The sequence below is a fragment of the Haliaeetus albicilla genome, chromosome 4 (assembly GCF_947461875.1).
Source record: "Haliaeetus albicilla chromosome 4, bHalAlb1.1, whole genome shotgun sequence".
NCBI lineage: Eukaryota > Metazoa > Chordata > Aves > Accipitriformes > Accipitridae > Haliaeetus > Haliaeetus albicilla.
The window spans coordinates 51,307,415-51,333,080 of NC_091486.1; the positions used below are offsets into that span (position 1 = coordinate 51,307,415).

The 25,666-nt window shown below is 45.8% G+C and overlaps 1 protein-coding gene across 5 annotated transcripts in view; it reads right to left on the reverse strand.

Annotated features, from left to right (window-relative positions):
• The window catches only part of ACAP3 (ArfGAP with coiled-coil, ankyrin repeat and PH domains 3), a 105,006-nt gene that overhangs the window by 27,442 nt on the left and 51,898 nt on the right, over nt 1-25,666 (reverse strand). For all 5 annotated transcript variants that reach the window (XM_069782641.1, XM_069782646.1, XM_069782643.1 and 2 more), the window contains exons 5-10: nt 18,955-19,013; nt 15,644-15,827; nt 11,396-11,440; nt 10,859-10,954; nt 10,442-10,516; nt 814-926 (exon numbers count right to left, since the gene is read on the reverse strand). In XM_069782641.1, coding sequence (XP_069638742.1) covers nt 814-926; nt 10,442-10,516; nt 10,859-10,954; nt 11,396-11,440; nt 15,644-15,827; nt 18,955-19,013 — 572 coding nt within the window. The remainder of the gene's footprint in view (nt 1-813; nt 927-10,441; nt 10,517-10,858; nt 10,955-11,395; nt 11,441-15,643; nt 15,828-18,954; nt 19,014-25,666) is intronic.

Genomic DNA, 25,666 nt, shown 5'->3' on the forward strand with positions numbered 1-25,666 from the left:
CTTCCGGTTCTGAACTTACTTGCAGCCAACAGGTTCTGAGCAGAATCACAGAGTCACTGCAGTTGAAAGGGACCTCTTCAGATCTAGTCCAACCCTCCTGCTCAAGCAGGACCAGCTAGAGCAGGTTTGCCCAGGTGGTTTTTTAATATCTCCACAGATGGAGATTTCACAACCTCTCTGGGCAACCTGCTCCACTGCCTGACCATCCTCGCAATAAAAAAGCAGTTTCTTGCGTTCAGATGAAATTTCATGGGTTTAGTATGTGCCCAGTGCCTCTTGTCCTGTCACTAGGCACTGCTGAGAAATCTGGCTCCCTCTTCTTCATTCCCTCCCATCAGGAATTTGTATGCATTGAAAAAATCCGCCCCCCTCCCCAAGCCTTCTCTTCTCCAGGCTGAACAGTTCCAGCTCTCTCAGCCTTTCCTCATATGAGAGATGTTCCAATCCCCTTAATCATCTTCATGGCTCTTTACTGGACCCCCTCCAGCAAGTCCATATCTTTCTTGTGCTGGGGAGCCCAGAACTGGACACAATACTCCAGATGTGGCTTCACCAGTGCTGAGCAGAGAGTAAGGATCACCTCCCTCAATCTGCATGCAAAATGCTCCTAGAAGAAAAGTCTCTGTATACAGAAACTATGAAACCAACCTCGTTTTAACTATTTACCTTTTAGCTGCTTAGCTCAGAATCCTTTCAGTGATGATAACAGTTGCTAAGATCTCACTAAAAGTGAAGTGTGCTCCTGTGCAGGCAGTATTAGCTGTGTTCAGAGTCTTAGCTCAAATATCAAATGGAATATGAATTATTACTCACCGATTCCATGTTTTGAAAGCATTGCTAGCTCTCTTGAAGAGGTAGCCTTCCATCACCACTCCATTTGGGGCATCAACATTAAACTCCACCTTCGAGTCATCATAGGAGAAGTCCTGCAAATAGAAAGAAACAGACTCTAACATGACTGCACTCTCTAGGACCAAGATGGAGATAAGCCTAATCAAAACATCAAGAAGAAAAAAACATCTATATCAAAATCCTAAGGTTCAGGCAGAGCTGTCTCTCACAGCATATCCCTATGCCTTAGTGGGCTGCAGCCATGAATAGCAGTCATGAATTATGCTCATTCCAGTAAGCTTATCTGTCCCTACTGTTTGCAGGGAAGTATTATACATGCTGTATTTCCCCCCTCTGGTAGTTGATAAGGAGAAAGGCAGGCAGCTTATCATCACAAGGGCTAAAAATTCCCAAAATCTGGGGCAGTCTGCAATGGGAAATAAAGCAATAGAGATGCTTTTCACTGGCCAAGTGAGATAGCAATGCTCCTGCCACCTCTCTGTTCTGCAAGGGGCCAGGAACAGAACAAACCCCAGGCTTTCCACACAAGGAAAACAGGCATGATAATTTTTAGAGGGGAAGACTTATCAATTCCATTTTCATTAGCTATCATCATATGCCATCTCCAATCTGTGCTCACTCAATTCTCTATGCTATGCTACTACTCAGAGCTGATTTGTCAGGTTTGGCACTGATTCATCAGATAGATCTCATGGATTCTGACAGCTGGTGAGCAAGACACAGAGCAGAGAGAATAGCAGCTGCTTTCACAGAACATGGGATCCTTCTCCCTGGGCAATGGTCTGCCTCCTTCCCAAGAGAAACTAGGTCATGAAACCCAAATGACTTTCCCCCCTAACCTGGGGAACTAAGGCACATTGTCTCTTTGCCCATCAATTCCACTCTAATGATGCATTCTACCCACACCTCCCCTTCTCTTGAGTGCAAATATTTCCCCCTGTACTACTTGGTTCAAAGACACAACAGTGCAGTGAAAACAGCCCCATTAAGTGCCTTTCCTAGCTCAGCATATGAAGACCCTTGTGATGCTGTGTTGCTAGGCAACATGCACTTCACTCTCATTAAGATGAGTTATTTTCATGTTCAGAGATGCAAGCTTGCCTGGGAGGTGTCATAATAAGAATAATACTAATACAGAAGGAGGAGATGTAATGGGACAGGACTGAGTCATTCCTTGGAAAGACAGCATGATGCCCAATTAGACACTAGAAACTGCTGTAAGGCACCCAATTAAGAGAGTTCTGCTCAGCCCCAAATTTTCTTGCCATTAAGAATGTGAATCCCATGGGGGTCCTCTTCTGCATATATCTGTCATGTACGTGTTGCAAACAAAAGCTAGAGGGAATTTTCCTCTAACGTGTAGATATTTGAATGTGTGCTTTTTGTAAAGCTGCTCCAAAGTGATGATTCTATAAATTTTTGAGAATCTGCACTGTTTTATAATAAATAATGCAAACATCCAAAAATATGGACCTTGTTGAAAAGCGCACAGCAAGTACAGGGTAAAACCCTTCGAAGCACATCTTAAAAATGACCACTTAGCTGTGCTTCACTTTGTAGAAGAGGTAAAAATAAGGGGGAGGGTCTAAATATAATCACCTGACTTCTTCAGCTGTCTTTACATAATGAAGTAGTGTGATGGTAAGAAGGATATATTGCTGATGAGTGCAGGAGGAACAGATGGGCCATATGCATCACTAGAGTAAATCCACTAAAAACCAGTGGAGTCAAGCCAGGTGTGACTTTAACCTCATTGAGTCTGTATTGTATTACACCTCTCTATAAATTGAATGGCTAAAGCAGAACAGCTGAAGGCACATGGAGCTGTTCCTTGCTTTTGAAAGAACTCTAACCTGCACCAAGCCCAGTTTTAGAAAGAGAAAATTATACACAAAACCACCAAGCACATACACAGCTAAGACAACAGAGAGCCATCTGGATGATTGTCCAAACATAGAAACACATTGCTGGGAAGAATGGCTTATGTTTGCATTACTTTGAAGATATTTCTCTTCCTTGTGCTCTCATTGGTTAGGAAACATCCCCAGGACAAATTCTGCTCATATTTCTGCTGGTGTAATTCCTGAGCAACTCCACTGCTATCAACAGAACTGCTGCAGGGCACTTGAGGGCAGAATATGTCGACCAGAGCCGTAAGCTGGATTTGTAAAGTAGGTACAAATCAAGGGAAAGATCCAAGGGATAAGGACCAGTCTGCCTCTTCTCCCCAGGGCATGCAGCAGTCTGAACCTCAGGGCCACTTTGTTCCATTCCATTGCACTCTGCTTGGAAGCACCAGAAGTCTTTGCTACAAAGTTATTGGGAGTGTTGAGAGACCAAGGAAGCAAGGGAAAGGGGAGGGTGAAAAAATCCAGAAATTAACACCTGATCAGTATTGGTTTTCCTTTCACTGCCAGGCAAAGGCCAAAAGGAAAATGTACAGAAACGGCTCTGGAGCTGAAAGGCAAAAATCACAGCAAGTGCAACTGTGAAACTTCCAGCACACCAGAGCAAGCTTAAACAGTGGATTCCTGGGCACATCTTCTTGCTGTAGCCCATACAGGGAACCTTCTTACCACAGCCATTGAAAAGAAAGGACAAGTTTCTGGAAAAAAGAGTTACAAGAATATCTGTTGAAACCTGATTCCAGGTCAAAGCTAGCTTAGAAACTGTCTGAGGAGATTATCTTGCCAATGGTGTTGAAACATCATGGTAGTGTGTGGCCACAGCTGGATACACAACAGATGTGTGACAATGAATCCCCTTAACTGGCAGACCTGCCCCTTAATGTGTCCCTGTATCTGTTCTATTCATTGACACAAGAGGATTTTGATCCTGTTAATTCTGGGAAATAAGTCAAAGGGTCTGGGCTGATGGACATGGCTCCTGCTAAGCACATCATCAACTATGCCACCAGTAAGTCTCTCTGAGACTCTTACAAGGGATGCAGCGCATCTGTGGACCGTCTGAGTCCACGTAGAAATAGGAAATAAAAACCTTCTAGCCTTGTAAGCCAAGCCGCGATGTCTGGGAGGTGCTGGTGGAGGAGGAATGTGTCACCCATTCTACAACATTCAATGTAACTTTCTTGATTCAAATCTTACCCTTGACAAAGCAGGGTAAGAGAGTGCACATGTATTCTTTCTCTTATCCCCTCTTTTTCCGTTTCTTGCTATACATGAGATTTTAATAAATCACCTTTTACTGAATTCTTCCCACCATTACAATGTACACTGAGTAGGCAAGTCTGCTCTGAATGAGTTGGGACTGATTTATTAAGTCTGCATTTAGCATCTCGTTGTCTCTGTGATATGAAAAAATGCTTGACACAGAAAAGGCTTCCTAGGATTGGGATCTGAATGGCTTTGGCTACAACTGCATATGCAATCATGATTAGCAACAGCAGTGACACACTGGATCACACATTGGTAAAATAAAATCAGACGTCTTCCAAAATAAGAAACCAGATCTCTGCCATCATCTGCTTCCCTATCCTTCACTGACTTTTAGTAAATCACACCAATCTTGTCTCACTGTCCCCTCCCCTTCTCAGTCCTGTCACTCTTAGTTTACACTGCTGCCTGGGAACTGATATTCTTTTAGAAGTGACATCACAATGGTTTCCATGGGAGCACATTGAATGCTGCTGAAGCAACAATGAAGTAACACATTCCAAGAGACACATCCATAGGGATGTAAAAAAGGATATTAATGCAGACACTTTCAAACCAGCAAATGGAAAGCAAAATCTCAGCACAGGCACAGACCCATGAAAGAAGAAAAAAGAAAAAAAAACAAAACAAAAAACCCCCCACTATTTGGAGGTTGCCTCATGGCCCACTCGCTTAAGAAACTCCCTTGTCCATCTCCACACAGCATGCACAGAGACTGCTTGCATTGCAGAGGCCAGACAAGCTCTTCCAATTGCTCTTGTGAAGCCAGCTTTTCATGCAGAGAAAATGGCTGATAAAATTAAATAAACCTCCAGCTTCAGTGAGCTGACTTAATATGAAGAGCAAAGATGCTCCCCAACAGCCTGGAATCCTTGGGCAGGGCAGGAGGGTGTCTTAAGTAAGGAGCCCTGCCTGAGAGCATACCCACTGAAGTAGGAAAGTCTTGTTTAAAGGTTCATTCCAGTTCCAAAGAGCACAACACCTGGCTGCGAACAGATAGAACCTTTCTCTAAAATACCAAGACTTTCTTAAAATTCTTTAAAATACATCACTATGGCAATGGCCGTCCCTGAAAAGCCATAGCATTACTCCCTCACTGCATCAATTCTATGTGGAAATAATGATACTGTCCTTTTCTGTACAATGTTTTGATTTCTACTGATAGAAGACACTATCAAAACTAGGCAACCATGACCAGTGAATCATTTCAGTCCAGGTGTTTTTAGATATTCAGAGAAACGTATCTTACTACCAAACTTCCATGTTATTTTATTGTGAAATCAATACCATTTAGGATAAGCGACAACACATGCAATACATGCTTTCCCTCATAGAAGACAAAGGCTTTATACAAAAGTGCCCTCTCTACTTAAGTAATCAATGATGCTCAGTATTTAACAATAATATTACGTACACTCTAACAGTATCACGCATCAAAAAGAACTTCTCCTGGAGGTGAGTTGAAAGCTGTATGTGACAAGTTTGGCTATTCGATTCTAAAGAGAACCTAATTCAGAGGAATATTCACATTCCCTAAAGATGCACACACACCCCTTCCACACAAACACTGGTGCATGCACATTCTGTTCTCTTCTGGTGCCTGAATATATTTCAACCTTTTCTCTATCTGGCTATTTTTACCTCTGTGTATATACTGTGTACAATCCAAGACCCTCAGAGGCAGATGGAATTTGGAGGAGGGCTTCCCCACCTATATTCCCGTTCTGCGCAGACAGCTTTCATTCATTCCGGCCAAATCTCATTTACAGACCTTTTGTTTCTCGAATTTCCTAATGCCAAATGATCTCCCTGCTCTGCAGATTGCCAGCAAATGATGCACAGAGATCTGTGCCCTGCCCCAGAGCTTTTCCATCCCAGTAACAGAAACAAACACATTTGCTCTCCTGCAAATACTAAAGCTGTACTTGCTTTTGGGTCACATCAGCAAGCAAGGTCCTACAGGCACAATCCTTGCTCCCCCAGGGAAAAGTGCCCTCTAAACTTTCTCCCCAAGTCAAACCAACCCTGCAGGAATCTCCTTACCAGGAGGTATTCAAGCCTGCCGAAAATCTTCATGATGTCAGCTGCAAGGGAGGTTTTGCTGCTCTTGCCTAGAGAGCAGGGAGCAGCTCTGTGTGTCCTCTCTCTCTCTCTGTTCGCTCTCTAGAGTAGCATCTCTGCTAAGCACCGTGGGCTGGCAGGGAAGGAGGGATTTCTTTTTCAGCCCCTTCTCCTTTACCCCTCCTACTCCTTTTGGGGAAGCTTTAAGCTCTGCCGTTGGCTCCTGTCAAAGCAAGGGGCACTAGGGGAAGGAAGTCTGCTGGCCTCTGGGGACCACCTGCTTACCCCCCCTCCTCCTGCCTCCTATTCACAGTCAATCAGCTTAGAGCAAGGGCTAATTATCATACAGCTGTCATGGAGGCACAGAAGGGAGTGGGAGAAGCCAAGCAACACAGAGCAAAGTTGACAGGAAGATGCTCACCGAATGCCTCCCTGACCTTAACAGAGCCAGGCTTGTGTGCCTTTAGCAGGGTCGGCTTCCCCCAGCTTCTTGGAGCAGAGCCACCCTTTGGCCAGTAATTCCACCCCTGCTCCACTGCAGCCACAGGAATCGGGGTGTTGAAGTGCCATATGGCCCCTGGTTTGTTAGCTACCAGCTGGACTAAATGAGGCAGAGAGCTCTGCCTTGGCACTTCATCCTCCCTGTGCAAACGGGCAACAGAAGCACAGTTGCTTTCGCCGCTACTCCGGACCAGGGAATAGGTACAAGTCTGCAAAGGAGATTTTACATTGCCCTGTATTCTTCCACTTTCAGAGACTGACCTGTCAGTTTTGGTGCAATAGAAGGATTCAGGAAGGTCAGGATCTGTGAGGGAGAACCGGTTTAAACGTTAACATTTCTCTCCTCATTCCCCATTGGAAAAAATTCCTAGGCCTGCATGTTCCAGTGCTAAGTTCTCCAAAATTTTTCTCCTAAGTGGTCCAATCTACACCAGGCTCTGTGTGTCTTTGTGCATCCATCTAAAGCAACTGAGCCCACATAAAAACATACAACCTCATTACACGTGTGATTTAAGACAATTTAGTTCAACGCACAAGAGAAACGTGGGAAGCTACAAGACTGTCTCCTCAACTTTTGCAGAAATGTATTCCATACCGCAGTCCTTGCACACATGCATCCCACACACTGTCAGGAGAAAGGCACCCCTTCAAGCTGAAGCTCTCCTCTCTCTTTACACAACAGAAGGATAACTCAAATATTTATTGTAGCTCATAAAAATTGAGACTCTTCCTTTCCCTCTTACTGATTTTATTGGAACCCTTTTTATGTAAGTGAGCACTATTTTCATACAAAGTGTGAAGCTGCAAATGGAGATCTTTAAGGCTTTGGAGCTGGGAAGGCAGAAAGGGCAGCAGTTAAAATGACAGCTTGAAATGATAGCTGCCCTAGAAATCTGCCTCAAAGGTGGCAGATGTTCCGTGAGGGAAGATGGGGAAAGGGTGGCATAGGAAAGAGGCACCTAAATTACAGTATCAAAGAAAACAGTCAAGATTTGCACTGATTTTTTTTCTCTCCTACCAGATTTATTTTAATTAAAACAATAATGAAACAAAATGCCACAGACCACTTCCTTATGAACTTGGCTCTTCGAAGGCTGCCCTCCATGCCTCACAAAGCTGCCCAAAGACAATTAAATTCCCATCTTCAGAATCTGCACAGCTCCCCCACCCCAAGAACACTTCAAAATGTATTATTTAAACTGGATTTCCTCCCTTTTTGTCATGCCTTAACAGGCTGTTTGGCAAGACACTGTGTTGAGGAAAATAGGATACTTCTGCCACCACTCTCTAATTAAGCACAACTAAATCTCCAAATTTTTCCAGAGACCAGAGGGTATTCTGGGCTCATCATGAAGACATATATTCAAAGAGATGCTCTGCTCCCTTTGGAGGCAGCGAGATGCTCACCAGATGCTGAGTGCCATGCTCCATTGCAAAGGGAGGAGCAACACTGACTCAGAGTAGCTGAAAAGCAGTCTCATAACATTTCCAGGCAGGAAGCTTTAAATCCTAAATTGCAGTAGGAATGTTCAGCTCTCTTACAAGCTGATGCACACAGAGAGACACAGCTCTATGCACATGCATCCTGATGAAGAGTAATTGCTCCTTCTCCCTCTTGGAACCTGACCTCTGCTTCATTCCCTGCTAGTCCAGTCAGCAAAGCCACATAAAGAGATTTAACTGAAATGCACTGCACTAGAGAGATTTTCCATGTTCCCTTGAATGAAGTCATCACTCCAGCAGAGTCCCAGGGGAGCTGAGAGTTCACAAATGGAGTTACCCCTCCCTCAGAACACTTAATCAAAGGGAGCATATGCACAGGCCGATTCACAGGGAATGTCTGTCATTCTGTTTTCAAATCTGGTTACGTTTCCATTTCATGGGTTATGACACTTTTGAGAGAGAGCATTAGCAAGAAAACAACAGCCACTTAGATTCCTCCTGTTGAGAAGTATTGATCCACACAAGTGCCTGCCAGATATGGACTCCTTAGCGATTCCTACTCAGGACTTGGTTCATGAACAGCTATTTCTCAGGGCTCTCTGAAATCCCCTCCTACTGTGTCAACAGAGCATGACAGTTTTTGTTTGAGAGTGTGTGTGTGTTGAAAGTCCACCAACACCCTCTGTTAGGAGCCTGTGCAGCCAGTTCACCTCCCACCAGATCCATGGTCCTCAAAGGCTCCCAGGCACCAAACACGCATTAAGTGCCAGCCAAGTACTGCTGCCACTGCAATACTGAACTCTGAGTCAAGACTGACCACCATACAGAGTAGAGGAAACTGAAATCTTATTTTAGCACAGGACTGAAAGCAACTTTGATGAGGATGAAACTAAACTCACTTGAACCTGGGCTTTAAAATTACATCTCCAGTGTTCAGGTTACAGCACTAATGCTATGGCAAGGTTTCTTTGTTTTGTTTTCAAAGGCAGGACTGAGTAAATATCCAGAGCAGCAAGGTGCTAATTCTGAGAAATGAAGATGTCAAAAGGAAATACACGTGGGTACTCACCTGCAGGAGGGTCTGCAGGGGCAGGTCAGCAATCCATGAAGAGAAGGAAAAGAAAAAAAAAATTAGTTGATGTTTCTTCAAGCCTTAGATTTGGAATCATTCCCAGATGAATGGTCTGGAAAATCAGAGCCCACATTAACCAAAGATGCCTCCTTACTGAAGGCTCAGACTTGTTTGATAATAAATCCTATTATCTTGCCCATTCATGGAGGTTACTCCCAATTACAGCAGGTGAGAAAACACACCTAGTGGGTTACCATAGCTCAGCTGAAAACAGCTTGCTCAGCCACAACAACTCTATTGCTTGGGCCCCCATGGACCTTTCCAAAGTTACACTGCTCAAGGCTGTAGCCATGTCAGATCACACGAGCTAAGCAAGAATCATCTGAACTGCAGTTTGGAGCAGACTTGCATGAAAGGAGTTCACTGCAGCACACTCCTCTCAATAGCAGCGTGGAGTCCTGCTCTCTCTCCCCCATGACCCGTTAACATCACTTCAGTGCAGTGTGAGCTCCCTACGAATGAAGAAAAGGCCCTGCAGCAAGTCTTGTCTATGGGTACCAAAGCAGTGCATCCACTCATTCGTCTGCTGGATGACTTAGCAGGGACTCTGGCCATCTGGTTGGGTTGGGCACTCAGGCATGCTGCCATATTGCTGCCTCACTACAGGGCAAGGCAGTGAGAGACAGGGAGAAGTGTCAGAAGGGACACGCTAATACTGCAGTAGCTGGAGATCACAGGGCTTGCCAGATAAAAGCTAGCTTGCTCAGCCAGAGGAACAATGCGAGATGTGGAGGGGAGAGAAGAGAATCAAAAAAAAAAAAAGGGTGGGAGAGAAGTGCTCTAACCTTTCCCAAAAAGCAGCTCTCCTATGCAGTCAAGTTGTTTTCAGAGGCAATTGCAAACTACATTCACTCCTTTATCTCAGAGCCATTTACAGAACATGAAACTTTAAATCCTCCCACATCCTCAGTAGCAAAGAGGGAGACAAAGCATAGAAGAAAGGCTTGCTCAGAAGCAGAGCAGGTCAGCTGCAGAGCTAGGACAACAATCCAGGTGCCCTGACCCACGGGGTCCTCCCCATGTCCCTCTCCCTTGTGTACTCAGATGTATCAGTAGCTGAATGCCCTGCATTTGATCAGGCCTACCTACTAGCTAGACCTCCCAGCATCCACAAGGTTATTACTTTCACCTCAGCAACTTCTGCTGCTACTGCTCCAGGCTGTGAAAGACTAACCCGGCAAGGCGCCTCATCAGATGGCAGTTGCCACTGTGATCCGGACAACCGCACTGATGGAGAGAAGTGCTGCTTGCACAAAGCTGCTGCAGCCCCAGGACTCACCCTCTGCTGTATCAGTGCATGCTTGTGCTCCATCTCCCTCTTCTCCACTGCAGAATCAATCACCAGCTGGTCCAGCTAAAGGCAGGCAGGAGAACACCAGGTATAAAAGACAGGAAGGAGGTTTAGGAGCCACTGTCCATCTCTGCTTCCCTGCTCTGGGATTACACCCGCCCTACCTAAGATTGTAAGTCCCCACAAGAGCAGAAAAGGGCTGTGTTTGGGTGTGCACTGAAAGTAACCATAGCTCTTGGCTGTCACCCCGTAGTGCAGCATGGCTCATCCAACATCCAACAAGCATGATGCTCTGACCGCTCCCTGATTACCAAGTATGGCAGCTGAATAGGAAGGAGGATGTCCTTTCAGGGTGAAGGGGTACAAACAGGTAGATCAAGTCAACCATATTCCCCGTCTCCTCACCTCTGTGGCTAGTTTCTTCATGTAGGGATCTAGTTCATGGAGAAGACTGTAGCCCTGCTGGAAAAAGGTGTACTGGGCATGCATGAAGGACAGCATCTGGGGAAGGAAACAACAGCAAGGTCAGAACAGGTTCTGGGACAAAGTGAGTGTGAAAAGTCCTTATTCCTTATTACCCACAAACAAGTCTCTTCAAGGTCTAACCCTTTCCCTTCCCAAAGCAATCTATCCATTAGATGCCTCTCCCTCTTCTTTCTTCCTCTCACAAATCCTTCTGCACCATCAGGTAACCCCTGTTGTGAGCACAAAGCAGTGTCCTTCACCCCTGAAAGTCCCCTCCAGTTCTGGCCTGTGGAGTATCTTGCTGGTCCTTCATTCTCCCCTCTTGTTAGCATACCTGCAGCCCCCAGAGCAGTCTCAGACAGTATCTCCAGGGCAGACCGAGGAGTCAGTATGTCGACCCATGCAACCTGAAATGGAGAGGGCTGCCTTTCATTGAGTCAGTGAGAGCAGCCACAGGAAAACACAGAGAGCCCTTACCGCATCCAGTATTTCAAACTTCTTCTTGGCCTGCAGGACGTTGATCTGTGAAGGAATCGAGATAAGACTCTCAGCATCAGCAGCATTAAGCAGTCCGGCATAGAGATCTACGTACAAACAACTTGCTGCAATACCCCTAGCAGCAAACCACAAACTATTCAAGGACAGTTCCAGAAAGTTAGTTTCTGAGAAAACAGTTCTGGTGAGTTCAAGGTGGAATAAAAAGGGAAACAGCATAGATGCATTTTCTGACCTGGGCTGCTACTAATTAAGGTCACTGCTAGATGTATGGCTGTACATAGGCTGACAACAAACAGCGACCCCAGAGTGCAATTTGGTATCATATGAAGGAGATGTTTAATCTATCAGGTCACTGCTTTGATTTCTCTTAGCAGGCTGAGAAGTACCAGTGTAGTGTTAGGGTTTTTTCAGTAATTGTAGTGAAGCCAGCCAGGAAACTGCGGTACCTGTGGGACAGCTAAGTTCTCAGTGTGCACACCCTTTGTACACCCATTTTTCTTGGAGAAAAGTGCATGGCTGACTGCCTGCCCTAGAGACCATCACACCCCTTCCACACAGAAGCAGCAACAGCTCAGTATTTCCTGTGCCAGCCCTGATGTGTTTGGGCTCCTGGGATGGAAGAAAAGGCCTTCCAGCACATTCAGGCTTACACCTCCTCCTTGGACAGGGAAGAATTGCCATACCTCTTGCGATGGCAAGATAGCATTGCTTTGGAAACACATCCTGCTACTGCAAAAGAACCAGTTTGGAATATTTACTGTAAGCATAGGAACATCTGGCCATTCCTCGAGTCCTCCAGCAGGTGCTTAGCAAAGTGGCTGTAGAAGCTCATCTTTGATACCTCAGAGTTCACTGCCTGCATCTTTGATCAGGAAAGTCCCACCTAAAATCCCTGCCATAAAAAACCTTGGGCACAATACAGCAAGGTGCTATGTCCCAATTCTTTCTCTCTCTTTCCAGTATTGTCCTATGACACTGGGAAAATGAGTGATAACCCCTACTCCATGCAATTGCACAGTTACAGCATGTTTTGGAGTGAACGGCAATCTTCACGCTAAAATGAAGAATAGGAAGACTGGAATAACCTAGGACTATGAGGTATGTAGGAAGAACAAGAAAGATAGTATCTGTTTCTAATGTTCATCACTAACAGTGAGACTACACCATCAGCATCCTTAGAAACAAAGATAAAACTATTGCACATCTCCTTTAACTGGGGACAAAGGCAAACTCTGTGAGACCTAGTATGTTTCTCTGATACTAGGCCACGGATCTGGAAGTGAAAAATATCCTTGAGATTTAAAAATAATTTAAAAAAATGCAAGAGGCTGAGAACTGACCCAAGAGAATATAATTTCAAAAGTAAAAAATGAATAGCACATAGTTACCTATTAGCTTGCCCACAGACCCCATAGCACTAAAGAAACTGTCAAATGTAGCAGAAGCTTTCGATGGGGCTTCAGCTGTCAGTGTCATGAATAATGTGTTACCATGACAGAAAATTTGTCCCAGTGTGTTAATAACTCGCTTATAAATGCCGCATCAGTTTGTTTAGAAGCACAATGCTTGCAGTAACTGAACCTAAAACTAGATAAAAGTTACTAAAGGGCAGCTTACTGGTGCTTGTCACAGTTCTGCTTGGAACAGTATCTGTGAGGCATACCAAGATCAGCCTCCAGATTCTGTACTAGGCAACCTGGTCATCAGCTCCAGCAATACAGGAGGGGAGACAAAATAATTCAGGTATGTCCCCAGCCTCCTAGATCCCTCTTTTCCGCATCCAGTGTACTAGGTAAAAAAAAAAAAAAGGAAAAATAATAAAAGAAAAAGGACTGGAACTAGTAACTGTGCTTTATATCAGCAGATAGCTTACTCCATAGCAGTAACTCTTCCTGGCCATTTATAGCCATAAACCAGCCACTATAATAATGGAAATGTGCTACATTACAGTGAAAAGTCTTGCCCTGAACTGTGCTTTACTGGGTCCCAATCCTTTTGGCTCTCTTCAAGGTGTGCAAGTAATCCTTCAAGTTTGTCAACAGGCCTGAAATTGGCATGGTCAAAGTCAAAGATGATGAAGATGAATTCTGCAAGATGCGAAATGTGCAACAGATCCACAAAACAGGGTCTGTCTCTCTGGAGGCTGGAGAGAAAACAGAGGGTGCTGGTTGGAAGATTTTCTGAGGACCAACTAGGACTTTTCTGCCAACACACTGCCCTCCATAGCCGATTCCACCATGGCAAATTCTGGGACTTGATTTTTACTGTCAGCCAAGTTGTCCCTTTTCCCAGGTATCCAAGTTGGGATTTGTGGTGGGAGAGCTTAACTTAATGCAACTAGGATATAGTTTTAATTCATTATGAAGGGTGCCATTCAGTTGTGTGGACATTTAAGGTCAGGAAAAGATCTCCTTTCAGATATAAAAGAGTAACATAAGTCTCCTCACTATATCCTTAATTAAATACCAAAGGATGCCTGGACAAGTTCATATCTATGCATTTCAAAACTGACGGATTTAGACTGGTACCTTGCAGTGGACCAACAGGGAAACCTCCCCCAATATTGGATCAGCACATTAAAGAAAGTCTTACTCTTTGTCAGTGGGAGAAATGGAGGGAGCTTACTATAGTGTGACCTTACCAGCAAATACAGTTCCATTCATGTCTAAATCCTAGATGCAAAAAAATGCAATTCTAAAGGAGGATCAATGACATGCATGATTTATACTTTAAATGGAAAGCATTGTCTTTCTATCCACAGCTGCCAGAGCATGTGACATCAGAGACTATCTCGTGATCAGACAGAATGTGTTGGCAGATGGTCTTAGTTCAGTGCTGCAGCAGTGACAGCTAGTGGAGACACACGTGGATCAATATTAACACTGAATTTGTCTGCTTAATACACCCACTGCCTGAAAGGAGAGACCTGACATGAAGCCTATGAATGATTCAGAGAAAAATCCTTGACCATTCTGGGTGCAGTAAGTGAGTGCAGTAAGAGTGCTCCTGCAGGAAATCTCCCACTGGGAAGAGAAATTCAGTCTAAGGCAGTATGTTTCATTTCTCTTACTGAAAAAAAAAAATGATTAAGACTTCCCTTCTCAGGTACACTGTATCATTTCTAGGAAGGAGAACATGTCTCAGACATGAAGAGTGATGTCAGTGCCACACGAAGGCATAAACATAGGTAAGCACACATTCCCACACAGACTCATAACATAATACAGGTTGGAAGGGATCTCCCGACATTATCTGTCCAAATGCCTGGGCAAAGCAAGACTGACTTCAAAGTTAGACGAAGTTGCTCAGAGCCTGGTGCCATTGACTGTGAATCTCTTTGGCTCCCTGTTCCAGTGCTGCATAACTGCAAAAACTTTTTTGCATTGTGTTCAACTGGAATTGTGACTGTTGCAACATATGCAGGCATGCACTGTGCACATACATATACGTACCCACATACATCCACCCAGATGCATATTCGCACATGCACACACATCCATCTGGAGTTTCAAGCATGAACACAGGTACACACACATGGATGATTACATGTGCACACAGATCCAGCCATTTACTCTTAAGAACATGTTCTACATATAGGAGCAGACAATGATTTGCAAGAGAACACTTGACAGTGTTGTGTTCAGTCCCTCACTTTCAGTAGTTTCATGACACTGCTTTGCCAGACTCTCTGGAGAGTTATAAAGATCAAAGCAGCTAAGGATTTGGGGAAGAGCCTCCCCTCTCTTACACCACTTATACTGACATCCTGTGACTGTTTCAAGCAGATGTGATCAGCTACAGAAGTCATAGCCCCACCAGCGAAGGTCCTCTCATGCCAGCACAGCCTACTCTTTTCTATAGACAGGCTGGATTATGCCAAAAAGCAGCTCAAAGAACCCTGGGACCTACTGCAGTACAGGGCTTTGCTAAGCCATACATGGGTTCATAGTGGTTCACCTAAACCAGGGCCTGAAACTAGAGCAAACCTTGGTGGTTTCATGCTCCATCACACACCAGTTCTAAGGACTCACTGCCTCAGGCAGCAGAGGGCAAAACATCCAATGGCTTAGTAATCCAGTACCCTTTTGAACCCAACTGTAAGACCCCACCTGCCCTTTCTCATCCCTCAACCTCTTCATTCCCTACAGTAGATTATTTAGCAATTTGCCTGTGATACCTTGTTCTGTACTGGGAAATCCAGTCAGAGCTCGTGGCACAGACACCAACCTGCAACACGTAGTCTAGGGCCAGATGCCGGAAACACTTTCTGGTTATGGTCAAGGTGCCTGTTGCCTCCTCCACTTCATGGGGCTTGTGCCGAGGTGCCTGGGCATTCTTCACCAGTGAAATCTCCATGTCCTCTCGCACCTTGTCAAACTGCTTCTTGGTTTCCTTGAACTTCCGGACATCACTGGAACCCAAAGAAGATGAGATGGTGAGAATCATTGCTGCAAAGCAGCCAGAATATTGCTAATACCAGCAGAGTGGGGAGAGGTGCAACCAGGTACACCACCATCACTCAGAGATCCTGCTCCAGATGCCATTAGGATCCTAACACACCCCACCAAGCTCCACCATGTCCAGGTGGACTGACTCCAGATTAAGCTCTAGACAGACTTTCTTTAGAGACAGTTGGCAAGGAAAGATATTGGACCTTACATACTGCTCTCAAAGCCTTAACGAAATTCTCCAAGGACAACATCCAGAAAGCCAGGCCAGATGGCATACAGCTCTAAAGATAGTCCACAATAATCCTCAGAAAAAGCGGTGAGCAGACCATTTCAAAACCTACCTGTGAAAACACGTGCTTCATATTTCACTTTGTGATAAGAGTAAAATCATCTACTTTTCAAACTCAGGACAGGACATTCAACTAGGGGAGTCAGGCTGTTCATACACATCTCTAGCTGACTCTGTCTTGTCTGACTGTAAAATCCAGACGTTCGACTATTCTTTTCCCCTCTTAGAATAGGCACATTTATTAACAGTTGCATTCAGAAATACATGATCCATAATAAGAACTTTCAGTTTTATTTATGCCTAGACACCTCACATGGGATCAGGGGTTTGCTTTGCAGGGGCAGGTGGGAGGCTATAAAGACATAGCAACAGGCAGGTTTTTTTGAGTTAGTTTGGTGGTTTTTTTTTTTTTAATTAACTAGCAGGTACCATTCAGGCAGGACTTGATCTGAGCTGCATGACCACAAAGAATTGAAGACAGCAATTCCTGAAGATCAGCTCTTACAAGTGGCCCTGGCTTCTCAGGAGTTGAAAGCAGCAATACTGACTTGCAGCAGCTGTGACACAAACACTTATTTTCTGTCCAGGAGAGCTCTGTTTCCCTCAATTATAAATTGTCATAACTTAAAGTAGTTAAAAACTGTTAGTAAATAAGTAGCATCCACTTATTCTTTGCCCTAGGGAAGATGAAGAACCTCAGTTGAACATGACAGTCAGACAGTAAATACTGAACTCTGCCCCGTGGCAAACTGTTTGAAGTTGCATATACTTATGTCTGGATCAGCCTCTGGCCAAGAGAATCTACCATGGGCAGGTACAGCAAGGATAAATGAAAACAGAGGTGATTGGATTACCGTTGTGGTGGTTGTTGCTTCTTCACACTGCCCTCAGTGCTCAGGGCTGCTGAGTTACATGGCCATCTAGCTCCATTCACAGGAAAATAACAGGGTCACTTCTTGCATTTTTGGGTCACTTGCAGCAAAGGCTGTGGGGATTTTACAAAGCTTTTGATCCAGCTTTGGAGCGAATGGCTTCCTCATCTGTGCATATCCCCAGTGGAAAGGAGCAGGAGTTTGGAGGCATGTGATACTGCTGGAAATTCTCAGCTAGCTCTAAGCCAGACTGCAGCAGCACGACTGCAGCCTCAAGACTTAGCTAATAAAACCCTCCTACTCAGCAATGTCTGTGGCTTGGTAAGATACTAAGGCAGTCACAGAGCATTTGGCTACTGACAGCATGGGCAGGTCGAGCTGCGTGTACCACATAAATAAACCAGGCAAAGACCTTCAGGGCTTGGGGACAGGGAGGGCAGGTTAGAGACTAAATATTGCCCTCTCAGATATATATGAATCACCACGCAAGGGCACAGTTTCCATTGTTCCTTTGTTTCCATCGTCAGCCAGGAAGTTGCAGATTGGCCTTAGGTGGATTATTCAAAATGGTCCCAAATGTAGAAATTATTTTCCAACCAAGGGCAGGAGCAATGCAAAGATCAAAGCACCATGGCCTGCAAGTGCAGAGGTTGAGCAGTACAAGTGCAAAAAAAGAGTAAGTTGCAAAGATGCTGAAAGGATGACAGACCCAAACTGAAGGTGAAATTCACCCTTCCAACTGCCAGCTTTAAGCAGATTATCTGAGCTCATCAGAGAAATGATTATAGACAAAGTGGGGGTAGGGTGAGTGCTAGGCAAGAAGAAGGGGGTGAGGAATGGGGGGGTCAGCTAGGGACCCCCTCCCTCCATCAAACCACACAGCTGCTGAGGGATTCACAGTCAATTACCAGTTCCCATGGCAACCAGCTCCTACTTAGCTGAAGGCCTCAGTTGCCTCTCTGACCTATATTCAGCTGACATGGGATCCCATGCTGCACCAGGTACCTGCCCTGGGGAAAAAGAGGCTCTCAGAGGAAACATGTTAATGCAGCAACGGCAGGGACAGCCTGCCCAGAGCCTTGATCAAAGGTACAGACTGTCCCCATGCAATTAACTTTCTGGGCCCAGCTCTTCTGCACCTCAGGCCTGCCATGTGCAAGTTAACATCCTTAATATGCAATATTCTGCATTGCTTACAGCAAGGCATTGTAAACTTGATTTCCATTAGCAAAGAACTCTGAACCAGTGGTCAGGCTTCAAGCTGAAGGCACAGCGATGATTAACTGCTCCCTCCACACCAGGAAGGACCCTCTTGTCTGCCATCTTCCAGACAGACACTCAGGTTACTCCAGGAAGAGCAGGGCTGCTGTAATTTTGAGTGACTAAGCGTGCTGCGTAGGGAGCTAAGAACACAATGATTCTGCTGGACCCCAAAGTCATTTGGCAGCAAAGTTCCTTCCTGCTGCAAGCATGCACTGGTTTAAACCACTAAGGAAACTCTGCATTGAATATAAGATAACATAAGATGCAGACCTGGCCCTGCTCTGCAGGGATCTGAACTCTGGGATGTGTTTGACTTAGAGGATCAGCGAGAAGCAGCAAAGAGGGGCTCTGCAGATGAACTTTACCAGACTTCAGGATGATGCTGTGATCTGGAAGTATGCCTCATGTCTAGCTTTGACTATGAGCTGGGAACAGGACGAAGACATCTTGTTGACACACAGCAACCAAATGATAGTGTAGCAAGGTGACAGCAACAGCCGTCACACAAGCCAAATCCTTTCCTCTGTCCTTCAGTGTCTCTTCTGCTCCAAGCAGAGCCTTCAGTAGTTGTGTGGAGGTTGCAGTTCTGTTTCCAGTGCACAGAGGACAGGTGCAATGGAAGTTCAAGAAGCTGAAGACCAAACTGATAAGACAAGTACTCACTCTTTCACAAAATTGTGCAGCTGCTGCCGGACTGACCTCTGAGCCTGGTCAAACAGGATCTGAAAGAAAAGAGAGGAAAAAGAATATAAAATATTTTGCAACATGGAAGCAGTGAGGAGTCAGAAAATCCATGAATGCTATCTAGGACCTTCAGTGTGCTGGACTCAGCATTACTCCAGGGCTTAGTGGTGTCCATTACTTGATGGCTGTCATAATGGATAACTTTTTTCTGTAGCTGAAGCACGCCCTACAAGTGAAGAATTCCTGCACTGCAGGTTCCACAGCCTGTGCCAGGGCTCTGAATACCCCAAAGAGACCTGTGCCACCAACGTACCTTCATAAGAGGAGTGTTTGTAGGAGCAATTGCCTTCATAGTCCTCACTTTGAACTGCCTCTCCCAAGCCTTGAATTTCTCATTTTGCCAGAGGAGGGCACTGTCACCTCAACACTACACCACTCTAGGGAAGGAGATGGGAACAATCGCTGAAGGTACATCGCAGCCAGCCACAAGCTGATGAACATGGGTGAGAGGTCCAAGCATACAGTATAGAGACTTAGATCCTACAAGTCTTCTAAGTTTTATTCACCTGTCTGTCCCTCACAAAAAAATGGTCCCAAGCCCATTACTTCACACCCTCTGCCCATCTCATCTCCAGCCCTCCCCATCTTCCTTTAAGAGATGTTCTCCCCCTACCCTCTGTTAGATACCGAACAGTGGTGTCCGCTCAGCTCCCTCCCACCCATCTCTGACAGGCATGATTACAAATAACTCCATATTTCAGACAGGCATTGGGATGACACAGCATTTGGGCTAATTGGGACCAGATGGGCAGAGGCTCCCAGACCACATAGCAACTGCAGCAGGAAGTACACATCGTCCTGGGGTTACAGAGAAAAGCCACTGGCCACGTTGCAGCTAGCAAGAGTGGCCCACAAAGAATGGACAGGGAGCCCATTTCATTCCACCATCAGGAACACAAGGCCTGGGCACTGGCCCAAAACTTAATGATACCCTGAAACATCACAGTGCTGGGGTCTGGCATCACTACAGCCGTTTGGCATGAGTAACCCTGGCTCATTTGCTCCAACCTAACACTGTGTCCTGAGCAGCCAATTTAACCTAGAGAGGTCCTGGAACACACAATGGTAAGTGTGTCTGTCTTCCTGAGGATGCAGTCACCAGGAACAGCATTTCCCAATCCACCATTTGGCCTTTCTCTCCTGAAGCAACCGAAGCCCACTCAGGGCAGGCAGCCTGAGCCCACAGAGTGTGAGGGACTGTTCTCAACCACGGAGAGTGAGGCTGACACAGGACTTCATCAAGGCACCTTCTCTCAAAAAGCAGACTGTACGAAGCCCTTGGGATTAAAACAGCTTTTTCCAGTTTGCTTTTTTCCCCCCTACTCTTTGTGGCAAGCTTGGACTTCCAGTGGGAGGTTTTTGGGCAGCTTCCCTTGACAGCCCACCCACCATCTCTCCTTTCCTTTTCTGGCCACCTTCTCTGCTTCACTACACAGTTCAGGTAAGACCCAGAAGTGGCGAGCACCTCTGGGTCTCCTAGCTTTTTCCAAGAGGTGGGAACAGTCATCTTATATCAGACCATTTACAGTGCAAAAGAGCTGGCATTGCCTAAAACAGCAGCTTTTTGTGAGGAGGTGGTGGGTTAACCTTGTCTGGCTGCCAGGTGCCCACCAAGCCACTCTCTCACAACCCCACCTCAGCAAGACAAGGGGAAAAAATAAGATGAAAAAGTTCATGGTTTGAGATAAGTACAAGGAGATCACTCACCAGTTACCGTCACAGGCAAAACGGACTTGACTTGGGGAAGATTATTTAATTAACTGCCAATTAAAAATTGAGGCTAGTGACATACAAGAACAAAACTGGAGCATGATCTGCATTCCCAGCCTAAGCAGCACTCAGTCCATGACACTAAGATCTTGGCAAGCATTGCAGAGATCTGACAAGCAATACACACTCTGAGGTGGTCACAAGCTTTAAACTTCTCATGCCCTGTAGTAATCTACTAACAAAAACACTCCGGTTCATTCCTGATGCTTCCTTCCAGTGCCAACAGACTCACACAGACGTCCCCCCTACCTAACATCTCCCACTACAAGATAAGTAAGTCATGCTTTTGACACTACACAGGTGTACTACTCCAAAGAGAATGCAAAGCACTCTGTGTAGAAGCAGCAGCATTGGCTGCAGAGCCTGAAACACATTCATTATGTGTATTGCTGCAGCCAAGGACAAAGCAAGAAACATGCCAGGACTAGCTGAGTATGAACAGCCTCTAAATATGAACAGATGCAAAGCAAGGGGGGAAAAGAAAACCCCAAGACCACCCAGCTTTGTGTTTTTACCAATGTAAATTATTTACTGCTCTTGGCATCCATTTGCTCTCTCCAGCAGCACTCCAAGAGGCATTGGCCTGCAAGTTTTCCCATGCAGCAGCTTCCCCAAGCGATGTTTGGGCACTGACGATGCTTCCCTCCACGCATGATACCAAGCAGGGATAGGCAAGCAGCAAGAAAGCCATCTGGTTCCCACCTGCACCTACAGCTGGAAAGTTTCCATCATTGGTTTCTGCCAGGATGACACATTTGCTTCAGATCAGGGAAAGGAAAGGACAATATTATGTCGTACTCAGAACCGCAAACAAGTACCCTGGGACATTCCAGGGAAGAATGGATTCCAGGGTACATAAAAATCAAACCACACAGCTAAGGAATGGGGCTTCTTCAGCTTGATCAATAGCAAATCCAGGCTACACAAATCTATGATATGTATAGGAACCAGTGTGATTGAAGGCTTCGCAGAAATGCAGGCTGTTCCCTGTTGTGTGATGACAAGCAGATACCACACTAGGCAGTGCTAACATGGGGCACCTACAGCCACCTTACCATTCCTGCCTGGAAAAACAGGTCCTAGCTGGTGCCCTAGGGTACCGCATTGAAAGAAGCAAGCAAAAATCTGCTGAGTGCTTAGTACACAGGACAAACCGAGCAAGGTCCCAGGCCAGACAGATCACCCTGAAGTAGGATACAGCCCTTGCCCTTCTGTGGTAGGCAGAAAGGCTCTGCACACCAGTGGCTGGCTGGAAAAAGGACAGATGCTTTGAACAGCGCAAGTGAAGGATTTACAGAAGGTCTCTGCCTGTAACAGGGAAGCACTCTCCCAGCAGGACGCTTCCAGGGCTATGTGCAATGCTCTTCTGCCACAGCATGGGCTTGTTCTCAGACTGCCTAGGAAGAAGGATTAACTAACAATTCAGTCCAGGTCTAAAAATCATAGCTCATAAAACTGCTCCTTACTGAAGCTGTTTACTGAGAGGGAATTGAACTCATGGTGATCACATAAGCAGTATTCCTATGCCTGTGGTACAGGGACATTTCTATGTGGAATTTTAGTTTAAGTGTATCTGTATCAGAACAGAAAAACTGCACAGATGAGGAAGACAGGCCATAAATATACATATATATATATATATGCATCTCCATCTCCTGCTCTGTCAATACACCTCTCTTCTGCTCTTGTTATTCATGCACCGAGCTCCACACCACTGCAATGGTGCCCCTCCTTCCAGTCTGCAACAATTCATACAGTGAAAGTCTGGGGCAGGGATTGCCAAGTGGTTTGTGAGGCAACACCAGGTAATGAATATGCCTTTCCTGCCAGCAGCCTCTCTGCTGAGAGGCATCCTATGATACCAGCATTACTTTCATTGCTTCTTCATTAATTTTGCCACACAAGATCACCAGGGGAATATTTTCAAGTGGATCCTCCATTCAATTGTCAACGCAAAATAAATAGAGTTGTAAGAGCTAGAGTTTCATATATAAAATCATCCCTTGGCTTTTTCTCCTTTCCCAGACATACTTGGAACAAATAATTTGCTTTAAGATTTTCCAGACCAAATATCACCCCACCCTCTCTCTTAGCTTCCACCAAGACATGAGAAGTCCAGCCTATGACTCACACACATCTGTGCCTGAGGAGGGTCAGCATGAAAGAAGGGAGTTAACACAGCTCTCACCTAACAACAGCAAAAGGCTAGATCCTACTTTTCACTTCCCCAGCATGGGCTTCCAAGGCAATGGGATAAACCCAAACCTGTGTTTGACACGGGGCTTCGGAATTTCATGCCCCCAAAAAATGAAAGCAAGTTCAGTGACCCAGGATGTCATTCCTGGAAATGCAAGCCTAAAATCAAGATACAAGACATCAGAGATCCAAAGGGATACCATTGCTACAGCACTCCCACATGACTCCCTGCAGAGCTTACAGGAGAAGAGGAGACACCATCAGGCTCCAAAGCAAAGCAGAAGCTAAAAAGAAGTAGGATTGCCTGGCTGTGAACTGCTTCTCTCAGCACTTACATGCATGAAGTTCAGAAGTAGGACATCACAGCTACACATGGGAATAGTGCTTGAGTAGAGATTAAAGGTAGGCAACAGCATTTGTGGTGGGAATTTGTCAGGGAGCAGCAGAGGCTATCGGACCAGGAGCTGAGAGGGGATAATGCAGCTGGTAACGCAGGAGCCTCACCAGCCAAGGCTCCATCCCACCACAGCAAGAAAGCAGGGCAGGTTCAGAGATGGTGGCCAGATTCAACCTAGAGCCAAGATCGTCAGGTAAGTTTGTAGTGATGAGGCAGGTCCAAGTCCAAGCTGGGAAGTCAGTCCACATATCACAGTCAGGTCCAGAGATCTCCAGGCAGGTCCAGCATCAAGCTAGAAAAATCAGTCTGTTAAGTTGGGATCACCAGGGTCCATAGCCGGGTATGGCTGTAGCTGAGCTGGAGACATGTGCTCCTACAGCACAGCTCAAACCGAGACTAAAGGCCCTGGGTGCAACTTAAATGGAGTGCCTGGGCCCAGGGGCCAAGGGTGCGGGTGGAGGACCCAGGTGAAGCTGATCAGGGCCATTAAGGTCTACTAGTGCACTGAGAGCCATAGCCTGAGATGAGATCAAGATCACAAAGTGAATCAGCCATTCTCCTGCAACAACTGGCCCCAGCTGAGGAGACAGAGGGTGTGGAGCTTCCTCTGCAGCTGCCTGACATACGGACAAAGGCAGCTCTCCCTTCTCCAGCTCTGACAATTCACCACCCCAGCCACAGCAGTCATGACCTGGATGAGTCACATCTCTGCGCTTATTTCCCTCATGGCCAGTCTGGAGGTCTCGTTCCCACTGATGTCCCCAGAAACAGTCTGAGGACTGGTTTATCTTGCATTTAAATGAGGGTTGGTCGTCTGGTGGCCTGGGAATCAGAGCCTGATCCTTTTATCCGGTCTCGGGAATCCTGTCCCACCAGCAATCTCCCAAAGTGGGAGCACTGCAGTGTGTTTCTGACAGAAGGGAGACAGCTACAGCCCAGCTGGCTGGCCAGGTATGGGCCTGCCCAGACATGGTTCTGTCAGCCATCTCTGAGCATCTGCTGGGGAACAAAAGTTCCACCAGCCTGCAGAAGGGGGTCATCCATAATCTTTATGTCAGACGTCCTGTCAGGTACCCTGCTCCCCAAAGATGGCCCATTCTGCTGATAAGCCCCTTGTGCTGATCAAACATGGCACTGTTAGGACTGCAGAGGCTTTGGTGGTCTGTCCTGGCCTCTCCACCTCCTCCTCTTCTCTTCAACTACCTGTCCTGCTGCAGAGTTGCAAAGAGTTTTTCCGAGACCTGGGTGCTTACTTGTTCTACGGCATGTTCTATCCAAGTTGAGGTTAGGGTGTGCCTGACAGAGCTTTGGAAAAAGCATGTAAATACCACTGCAGCTGCTCAAATAACAAAATAAAACTCAACAATGACAGCACACTGTACATTTTTCCCCCATTTTCATATTCCTACAGTTTACTTCTCTTTCATTGCAGCTTCTAGCAGCTGAATATAGTAACCCAAGGGGAAGGAGGGCCAGGCAGAATTCAAGCATCCTTTGTTTGGCAGGAGATTCTTAAATGACTTTTATTCCTGTCTAGCTATATGATTTGGTCCTACATCTCTTGAGCAATAGCCCACCAGATAAATGCCACCCATGAACAGCGTTCCATCTGTGATGCTTTTCTAACACAGCTCACTTGAGGCTTTGTGCTCTGGAAAACAAGCCGACAACACTACTTCTGTTACACATGTCAGATGTCAACAGAGACTAAGCCTAACTTCTGAACCAAGCTGAAGTTGAGTCTCTCACAAAATGCTCAAGAGCTCCAGTTTGTGCATAGGTCAAAGGACAGTTGTTCCTGCCCCTTACATATTAATGAAGCTGATTCTCTCCCCTAACTATAAAGCAGACATCCTAAGATATTCTAGAAACTGACAAAAACCTAGTCCTTCTGAAACTCTGAATGCAGCACTGAGCTCACGGTAACTGCTAGACGGGTATCAAACTTCAAGGGCAGCAGCTCACTAAATTCTCTTGGACTAGTATACTGTCATTGCACTAGGACACAACGGCAAAAACTGTGAAGCCCTGTGATGACAGAAAGCATCTCCCCTGTCAGATGGTAATTCTGCATCCACAAATGATACCCCTTTACTGTGGTATCTTGTTGCACCTGGACCCTTCCCAAGTGCTGTCAGTAAGTGCAGGTGGTCCACCCAACCCTGCGGAGAATAGGCAGCTTGGATGCACTCTCCACTCTCACTTCTTTCTTCCCTCCCCCTGAACTCCACCACTACCCTCCACCCAGGACATCTGCCATCTGCCTCA